Consider the following 10,298-nt stretch of genomic DNA (forward strand, 5'->3'; position numbering starts at 1 on the left):
TTTGTCGTATGGGTTTATAGTTTAATGATAATATTTTAAAAGTAGGATATGTGGCAATGTGTGATTAGAAAAATTTGATATAATAGATATAAAAAACTTGATATAAGTTTGTCCCAAAAGTCAAACAAACTCTCAACTAATTCATATGTTTAGGGTGAGAAAGACTGTTTATTATAGAGGATTTCAAATTCAAAAATGATTTCGGATGAGTTAGAATTCTATACTTTTTTGCAGGCTAAAGTGTTTGATGATGGTTCGTAATTTTAGGATCTCTTGTACAAGGAAAATGGAGGGAAGAAAAATTTTTAATGACCTTGTATTAAAAATTGAAGAATTGGGGTTATAAAATTTTCATAAAAGGAAAATATAAGATAACAGAGAGAGAAAATTAATTGAAAATTTTAACCCCACTTCTCTAATTTTTTAAAATAAGCTCATTAAATTTTCCTTCCATTCTCTTTCCCTCCATTTCCTTCATACCAAACAGACCCTTAGTTTGGGATTAGAAGAAAAATATAGAAGAAATAATATCAGGACAGAAAACTTCTCTTACTTTCTCCCTCCTATTATTTTCTTTTTTTTCACTTCACCCCATACCAAGGCTAAATGTAATATATTTTAATGCACTGATAAATAAAAAAAAAAAAGTCATCATCTTGACATTGAGATGTTATTGTTTGGTTGGAGGAGAATGATTTTGAGGTGTGGAACCACGAAGACCAATGATCAAAAAGACAAATAGAACTTTCAGGCCAGAAAAAAAAAGAAGACAAAATAGAACTGCCAATAAAATTTATTCATTTATAAGGAGTCAGTTTGTAATCCATAAAGTCGTGAGTTCGAGTCCCTTTATCCATTTGATTTGATCAATTTGGGTGGGCTTGTGCCTCTTGTTTGCAGGCCTTCCTGATCCATTCAAATTTTGGCCCAAGCCCATTTCTTGATACGAATTTATGCAATATATTACCCATACATTGTCATGCACAATTGATTGGATATTCTCAATTCTCTGGGTTTTATAATGTCAAATGAACCTGGATCCTCTAAATATTATCCTTTTTTTTCTCCGCATACCAACCCACAAAACTCAATGAGCCTCTCATGAATAAGCTTCAAAGATGCTTTTAGGAAGCGAAAGGTTCTTTCAGAAAGCATCTTTTATTGCAAGGGTGGAGTAGATATTCGTTGGGTACAGATAATGAGTTTGGGAGTGAGCTTGACACGTATGGCTCAAAGTAATACTCTTCTGATCCTTTAATATAAGACTTATTTAACTAGTTTGATTAGATAAAGAAATTAGGTAAGTTAGTAATTGTAAATATGACACGTTTTTCCTAAATATCATAATCATCCTTTTTAATACTCCTTTTTCCCTTCTACTTGATTATGGTTGAGGGAATATCCATAACGGTAATTTAGAAAAAATTGATAAATATAATAAATGGGGCTTATAGTTAGGATCAACTAACTTAACAATTTGGTCCTATATTAAGGACCGGAGTATAATAACACATCAAATGAAATTTAAATCACTACAACAGGCGGATAATGTCGACATACATGAAGTCGCAGATTTTGCTGTTCAGGCCTTCGCACCTTACCTCGGTACAACTTCAATTTAACTAGCCAAGTTTCGAGCTCAAAGATCCCAAGAGAAAAATCTCTAATGTGGGACATGAGTTTTTCACAAACTCACAAAATCATGTGCTAAAAACAAATCACCATAATGATAATAGAATATATGAGAATATGAAGCTGATAGTAGACATAATTTTACGAAATTCCTTTTTTATGGATTTTTAGTCCGCTGCAAGCTACCAAAAAAATTATTTGTTGAAATAACATAGGCTACTTACAACTAATATTTCTGTTTACTAGAAGCTTCATATAATGATTTGATTAAATTAAATTTAAAAGACGTTAATAGTGTTTATCTGAGAGATTAAACAAGAAATTAAATATAGTTAGTTGATAAATTAGAGATAAAGAAAGAAAAAATAAGGCACCATGAGAATTATCTTGATTCGGTCCCTTGATCTATGTCTGGTCCTCTTGAAAAATACTCAAGAGATTTGCCCACCATAAAAATCCAATCACAATACCAGTAAGTTTCACAAAGAGAGCTTAACTACAAATCTTACAAGTCACAACTCTAAAATTTTTACATAACTTACTCATAATTTGCATCTAAAGCTCACGCCCGAGCCAATACAGCTTAAGTAAACAGTAGTTATCTGCATAGGTTGCTCTTGAATAGCTAGATAGGGAAAACACTCTTAAGAACTCATACTCAAATTTCAACGTGATACTCAGGAAGCATACAATTAATCTGGAACGAACACTGATGAGATTCCTCCTCTTGTATTTCTTTTATTTATTGATCCAGTGACTAATTTTCTCTTTGATGTCATTGTCAATAATAATGCTTTGCTCCCTGATTCTGCAATAAAAGCATATCAGTCAATGAGGATTCAATTTTTCAAAATATCAGTTCTAAGTTGAAAAATTTTAAAATCATTTGTTTTAATCAAAACTAATAACCAATTTGCTAACAACTAAATATTTTATTGGAATCGGTAAATTAAACAATGAGATTCGTCTAGATGAAATTTACTTATTTACCTTCAAATACGAAAATATTAGATTCATTCTAAGACACTATCTTATATATTAAAATGAGTATCTAAAAGTTAGAAGTAGCAAATTATTGAGTGCAAATTGTTGTCAAGAGTAACTTAAAAGAGTGTCAATTAAAACGTTAGACTCAGTAATGCTAAATCTAGATATCATACCTTAATTTGTTTCGTTATTGTTACTAAAGTGAAAAAGCCATTGAGGAGGAAATTCAATTATGCCTCATGACAATTGTTAATTGCATAATACGCATAAGCCACTTAATGTTGAAACCTGAAGAAGCAGAACACTAGAAATCAAATTTTCTATCCAACATATAATATGATTGAATGACCAAAAAGCAATGCTTCTTTTATGGTAACAAACCGAAATAGTGACAACTAATATTTTTTATTAACCATAGCTCATGAATTAGCTAAAGTGGTTCCTTTAGATATTATATTAATGATGAGGCAAAATCGTGACCATTGAATAAGCTTTTTTACCTGCCTTCCTTGCTTCTCATATAACTCTTTCTTCAAAACACAGCAATCTGATCAACTATTTTGACATGATTCACCGAATTACACAATATTAGAGTAAACTCAACAACACCTGAAAGTTTTCAATCACAATAACTGAAAGGTGATTAGTTTTAACAAATGAAAGTCAATAACATTCTGGTTTTGTCACTTAAAATGAAAGCAACCTCAAGTGTACATGCCTACCTACCTATGTGACAAGTGTACATGATTCATATATCAGGCTCCATGCCGCACATCTCATTATGCCTGCATAATAATTGTATTAAATTGAGTCAAATAAAGAAAGAATAATTCTAAATCTTTTCAGTCTTTGAAATCTATTGGCAAACAGGAAAAATTGCGATCCAATGAATTTGATCAATCAATCTCTTTAATACCGAGCAACTAAAAAGACTAGGAAGATAAGATCGCAATATATAGAATGTTTTAAGCAGTAATACAATTAAAATAAACAGAGAGAGAAAAAAGAAACTCAAGCCTTTAGTAAACCCATCCACAAAAGTTTATTAAACTAACTATAAATTGATTGAAGCCTTGACCTCTGAAAAACGAAATTCTTTGAGATAAAAAAGCTGATACTCACGTGAGCTTCTCATGAATCAACTCCCAAAGATGAAGAAAACAGAAGATGACAGCATTTTGATGATAGGAAAACAGAGAATCTGAAGCAGAGGATTATTTGATGGCACTTTGTCTTGATGGTCTTCAAAATCTTTCGGTGCTTTCAGAGTTTGAATTGTTCCACAAAGCTTTTCAAAAATCTGCAACCTGAAAAAAGAAACGAAATCACACTTATTGTGCTTTGTAAATAATGCATGAATATAAAAATAAGATATATCTGTTCACTCAGAAGGTAGAAAGATGAGACCCCAATGCATAGAGGCTGGGGTTCCAAATAGAATCTTATATATACTGGGAATGTGAAGCTTTAAAGATATACATTGGCATGAAGCTGATTCAATATTGTAATTAAAAATGAGGGCACGTTTTACTTTCTCAAGTCAAGGGTATGTAAAAAAAATTCTTTGAAATTGAAAAAACATTTCGTAAAAAAATGTAAAAGAAGAAAGAACAGAGCTCTGATTTTTTATTAAAATCAATTATAAGACTCTCAACCGATCACCCTTTAAAGTTTTTTCCCCCTTGAACTTCCTGTATAAAACAAAACACTGATGAAAAATCACATTTTTATATTGAGAGGGAGATAGCGGGGCGCTCAATAATTAAATAAACAATCAACTCAAAATTACAACACTATGAGGAATGATTATTAGTTATCTTACCAACCCTTAATCTCTACCAAAATAGCAGCAAATCATCCTTATCTCCTTTCATTTTTCTCAACCTGTTATCATCAGAGCAAAGTATAAGATAACGATTTAAATACTTGTAGATATAATTTTACAAAACTAAACATAAAACACCATGTAACACAAACTACTGCTTGGCATGAACAACTGTATTAGCTTCTTACACGCTTTTTGCTTCCAATAGAGCTCTTTTATTTGGAAGCTCCCGAGTTTTGTTGATTCCCTCACCTTCTCCCCTTGAAAGCCGAGTACGTTCTGTTCATCAAAGTTTCGAACAAGTTGCTCATTAAAAAGAAATGTCCATGAAAAGACAAAAAATTATAAAGTCAAGCTTTAGCTTCCATCACGGTTAATATAGTGATTATATAAAATCAGAATATGTGTGTGTAAATATATAAAACTCTCATCACATTAAAAATATAAGAAAGCAGAACATACTAGATACCAATCATTATAAAATGACGCCCAAATGTTAAAAGCTAATTATGCATGGTTTCATGTCACACTTCATCGCATACAAGTCTAATACTAACTCCGGCAATTAACCGAATTGTGTGGTTTAAAAAATAAGTTAATATTAGTTGAAAATAATAAATATGTGAAAAATGTTTTTTTCCCCCAAATGTGCCCTCACAAGGGGCTAGATGGGGAGAGAAATAGTGAGAAAACAATGAAAAAGAATGTAGAAAAAAAATAGAATTAACTAGGGGTAAATTTGGCAAAAATGCATCTGACAATCAGACAATCCCAAACCAGATCTCATAAAAAGGACTAGACTAATTCAAAAATTTGGATTTTATATGAAAGACGAGAAGTGCATTATACTGAGCTAGATAATATTGAAAGTATGCATGCTTATGAATAATCTTGCCAATCTTCAAAATAACACATGTCGACATTTTAATTGCGTCGAAATTTTAGAGAGCTCACCCTGTGGCGCTTCCCAAGGATCATAATATATGCCATCTATTTGTAAGGTAGGAATATGGGCAATCTCGGAGAAGTGTCGTCCTTTTTTAAAGTCATATCTTTTACGTAGTTTAGGACAGCCTAAGATATTGAGCTCCAAAAGAGAGGATGGCAGCTCGTCTTCTGGCAAGGATTCAAGCTCTGGACACTCAGAGATATAGAGCTCTTCTAAACAAGTAAGGTGTCGAAGCCCTTGTCCATATAAAAACTTAAGATTGGAGAAATCACAGATGTCGATTCTCACGAAAGAAGTGGGCAATAATTGATACTTCAGTAAGTTACAGAGAGTCTTTTCACTTCCATCACCTTTGACCTGAAGTCCTGAGAGATATGTCAACTTTTGGAAACCCCATTTTTTAAGAGGGACGGGAGATAGTCGCTCACAGTCAACTATAACAAATGATCGCAAGTTAGAAGGCAAACCACATTGAGGCAGTGATTCCAAATTCGGAAGCTGAGAAAGAGAAAAGTACTCAAGGGCAGTGAGGGATTCATTTTGTACTTGTGACATTGATCTGAGTTGCTTACGATCAGATAGAACAAGGGATTCTAAGGTAGGAGAAGACCCCTCAACTTGTGTAAATGTTTCCAGATTATGACAACCTTCAACTACCAGAATTTTAAGCTTGGGAAAACTACCTAATGGAAAGAATGTCAATGAATCGCAACTATTTTTAATCAGCAAAACTTCAAGTCTGGTGTAGTTTTGCCAAGATTCCTGAGGCGGGAATTCTAATTTACTGCAATCTTTAATTCTAAGTCGCTGCAATGAAGTGGGCAAACCATGAATTGGGAAGGACTCTAAAGATGGGATGCTTTTGAGATACAATTTTTGAAGGCAGTGACAAGCCGATATCATTCTAGACTAAGACTGCAAGCTGGAACAATCAGTAATTCTAAGACGTTTCAATGAGTCTAGAGAAAAATTTTCAATGGCCCTCAACAAGTCCTTTTCCCCTTGGTTAATGTTTAATTTTTGAATGCAAGCAATCCCTTTCAATGCTGATGATTTGGCTTCCAAATGATTGCAGTTTAGTATATCGACCTTTCTCAGTGATGGAAGATTGTCGGGCATGTCTCCCTTCAACTGAGGACAATTATACAAGTACAAATGTTTGAGACTAGGAAAGGGAAATTCGATACCCTCACCTTTAAATGGTATCCTCCATTGCTCCCAAGCCCGCATATCTTCAAATTTTAGAACTTCCCATGATGGAAATGGATGAAATGAAGAGGAGCCTGCTTGATTGCAATAGAACTCATGCCCAACTAGCTTTACAGAAGCCATTCCTTGAATTGAAAGCTCTTTAAGAGAAGGTAATTGCCCAAAAGGTGGAAGGGATAAACAACCTTTGCAATTGCTCACGCATAAAAAGGTGATATTGGTAAATGAAGAATCTCCCACCCAATTTGGAAAGCTAGTACCACCATAACGGTTGATGGTCAATCTCTGTAACTTTGCTGAAGGATGAAACATGTTGAGTATATTTTTCACTGTTGGTGAGTCTTGAGAATCATCACTATCCCACTCCAACACTAACTCCTCAATTTTCTCTCTTCTCTTCAACTTTGCCTCGAAAGCATCCATGGGATCAACAACATTTTGTAACTTCAAAATTGAAAGCTTGCCTTCTAGATGAGGTAGCTTTATTAACTCCTTGTTTTTCAATCCATCCGATTGTTTGCTCACCATAAAAGTACTCAAACTATGAAGATTTTGTAGTTTGGTAATCTGTGTTGGCATCTCCTTCAAAGCAGTGCCGGTGATATCCAGGTGACGTAGGTTGACAAGCTTTTCTATACTCTTAGGCAATTCACTGAAAGACTTACAGTATGATAAAAGCAAAGTCTGCAAATTACAAAGTTTAAAGGTGGCATCAGGCAACCTTGTGATTTTAGTATAGGATAGATCAAGATACCGCAGATGTTTCAAATTGCCAATTGAATCAGGCAACTCGGTGATATTGGAATACATGGACAAAGACAATACCCTTAGACGTGTCAGTTTTGGCAGCAAATCATGTGAGACCTTTTTGCTCAAGACACATGATTCTATAAATGGCCAAGTTTGTTGCGGTAGGAAAGTCCTCAAAGAACTTAGGTGATAAAAGCTCTTGAACATTTTCGAGCCATCGTATCCTTGTTTGGGATATGATATATGGCGACCAGCAGTTGTTGGGATTTTATCACCTTCGAACCAGATAAAATGTTGCCAGACACAAACTTCGCTAAATCGATGATGAGATCATGTATGATAAACTTTTCTGGATCATCTTCATGCTGATGAATAAATGATCTAGATAGTAATTCATTAAAGCAGTTATCTGATTCTATCTCCAATTGGGAGTATTGTTGCACAAAACCTTCAGCCATCCATAACAAGACCAATTGCTTTCCATCCAATAAGTGATCTTTTGGGAAAATGGAGCAATAAGCAAAACATTTCTTTGAATGTGGTGGAAGATAAACATAACTCAAATGCAAAGCAGGTAGAACATCTTCTCTTGGCAAGTCCCACATATTACTGTTTAGAATTCTATACCATTCCTTTTCATCCACTTTTGAACGCAAAAGACCTCCAATTGATGTGGAAGCAATCGGTAGCCCACAACATTTTCTTGCAATTTTCCTTCCGATTGCTTCTAGCTCTAGATGCTTGTTAAGATCTTCCTTTTTAAGTGCATGCTTGGCTAGTAAACACTAACAATTTTCATTAGAAAGAGTTGACAACTTAAACGCAGGAAATGTATGTGTAATTTTCATCAATTCTTTGTTGGCGAGTTGTTACGATGATCTTGCTCCCCTTTTTTTCCATTGCGGAAAGGAGCAACTAGATCATCCCAATCACTATATCTATCATTCCACAGATCATCCATTACAATCAAAAAAATTTTGCCCCTCAAGCTATTTCTCAGTTCAACTTGAAGAATTTCTGGATTTTTGCCATTATGATCTTTTGAAGTGATAGATTCTAAAATATTCTTGGTCACCTCAAAAACATTGAAATCTTCTGAAACACATGTCCAAGCCTTCAAATCAAAATATTGCTGCACTTTCTCATCATTATAAAGCAGTTGAGCAAGGGTTGTTTTACCAACCCCACCGATGCCCCAGCTAGCGATCACTCTTATATTATTACCCTCTTCATTTTCATCACACCCAAGCATGCTCAACAGTTTCTCCTTATCATCCTCTCTACAAACTACAACAGACTCATTTACTAGTGAAGTCGTAGTCTTTTTATGTGCCCTCCGTCTAACACTTTGCAAATGAAGGATATCTTTTTGTTCAGCAGAGTGGCTAAGCCTTTGGTGTATTTCTTTAAGCTTCTGGTTCATTTCCCAGTACATTCCTCCACCAGAAGAAGAAAAGAAGGAGATCGACTTGTCAGAAACTTCCTCAGAATCTTTCCACCTGGTATCTGAGAGAGTCAGTGTTGATTTCATCCAACAAATCTTCTGCATCATCAATGGCATCTTTCAACTCTTCAAGCCATCTCTTCACTGCAGGACTAGTGATCTGCTTCTCTTCAGCATTAATGAGAATAGCATCAAGCATAATGAGAGTTATCTTCAGCTCATCCAAGAGTCGAACATTTAGCTCTCTGTCCTTAACAAAATCTCGGAACTTACTTGAGGTTATACAGTCTAGTATGGTTTGGATGGTAGGAGAAAGCACTGCTCCCACCACTGCGGCGTCCATGCTTTTCTGGGGGAAGAACTCAAAGATAATGAGGTGTGAGATAATTTGAGAGGGAGAAGATGAGTCTGATAAGTATAGCAATAATGAGGAGGGATAACTATTTGAAGAAAAAGGCCATTACATGAAGAGTTGTAATTTTTATACCTACGATATTGATTATATACATGTCAGCAGGCCAAAAAAAATAATTGATTCTATGTCAAGGGAGTTTCATTCATGTAGTGGTGAAACAAATAATTTAAAAGGGCATTTTAAAAAAATCACCTTACATTTTTTTATAAATAACTAATTTAAATATTTTTTTTAATCTTTACAAATTAATTCTCTAGTTCCTATGTCAACTATTGGTCATTATTCTTAGTTTGGATGGAAAGAAAAACATAGAGGAAATTATACTAAGTGGGAAAATTCCAAAAATAGTAAAAAGAAATGTTTTTTTTTTTTTGAGTTTTCCCCTCCTAGTACTCTTTTTCTCCTATTTTTCCCCCATTTTTCATCCAAAAATGTAATATATTTTTAACGCATCTGTAAATAAAATATCAAGTCATAATCCTGACATGGAGATGTTTGGTTGGAACCCCATAATTGTTTTGGAGCGGGGGACGACAAAGACCAAACAGTCAAAAAGATAGAAGAGGATAAATAAGGGAGATAAGAAGGACATGTACTTTCCATAATGGTCAGCTAAACGAATCAGGTGACACCGTTATTTTCTATTAACAACCAAACCTTTAGATAGGTTATTAACCAAAAGGTTGCGCCCTCTAATGGACTTCTCTGCACATGACAAAACCACCATGTACTCTTGTTTTGATATTTTTATTTTGAATCTTATCTTTCTTGTATAATTACACATCCATTTTAATATCCTCATTTCTGATACCACAACTTTATACTCTTATTTTTCCTTTAGAGCCCAACATTTACTACTATATAACATAGCTGATGTTACAGTGATCTGATAGAATTTTTTTAAGCTTATGCTGAAAATAAAAGGTGGCTCAGTTGCAGAACGATTCTTTTGTGTATTTGCAGAGCAGCACTAGCCGTATCCTGAGATAATAAAGAAAACATAGAAGGTGATGGCTATACCTCGGAGGCCACATCTTCCTTCGTACCGAGACTATTAAATACTCCCTCAGTTTCTATTTATAAATTT

General features: G+C 34.2%; 2 protein-coding genes, 1 long non-coding RNA gene and 1 pseudogene across 3 annotated transcripts; all 4 read right to left on the minus strand.

Annotated features, from left to right (window-relative positions):
- Positions 1 to 2,419: 2,419 nt before the first annotated feature.
- LOC114761525 (uncharacterized) lies at positions 2,420 to 4,707 on the minus strand. The gene is made up of 6 exons (XR_003742162.1): positions 4,633 to 4,707; positions 4,442 to 4,503; positions 3,742 to 3,926; positions 3,346 to 3,404; positions 3,120 to 3,228; positions 2,420 to 2,440 (listed from the first exon to the last, which is right to left on the minus strand). It is a non-coding gene; the product is annotated as an uncharacterized LOC114761525 (long non-coding RNA).
- Positions 4,708 to 6,302: 1,595 nt separating this feature from the next.
- On the minus strand, positions 6,303 to 7,412 carry LOC114761550 (putative disease resistance RPP13-like protein 1). The gene has a single exon (XM_028950948.1). It carries the CDS (start codon positions 7,410 to 7,412, stop codon positions 6,303 to 6,305), a length of 1,110 nt encoding a protein of 369 aa, XP_028806781.1.
- Positions 7,413 to 7,534: 122 nt separating this feature from the next.
- LOC114761560 (putative disease resistance RPP13-like protein 1) lies at positions 7,535 to 8,775 on the minus strand (annotated as a pseudogene).
- A 61-nt stretch (positions 8,776 to 8,836) lies between these two features.
- On the minus strand, positions 8,837 to 9,139 carry LOC114761567 (putative disease resistance RPP13-like protein 1). Its single transcript, XM_028950969.1, has one exon. The coding sequence runs from the start codon at positions 9,137 to 9,139 to the stop codon at positions 8,837 to 8,839; it is 303 nt and encodes a 100-aa protein (XP_028806802.1).
- Positions 9,140 to 10,298: the final 1,159 nt, after the last annotated feature.

This window comes from Neltuma alba, unplaced genomic scaffold (genome assembly GCF_004799145.2).
Source record: "Neltuma alba isolate B1F8T4 unplaced genomic scaffold, ASM479914v2 tig00001702_pilon, whole genome shotgun sequence".
Taxonomy (NCBI): domain Eukaryota; kingdom Viridiplantae; phylum Streptophyta; class Magnoliopsida; order Fabales; family Fabaceae; genus Neltuma; species Neltuma alba.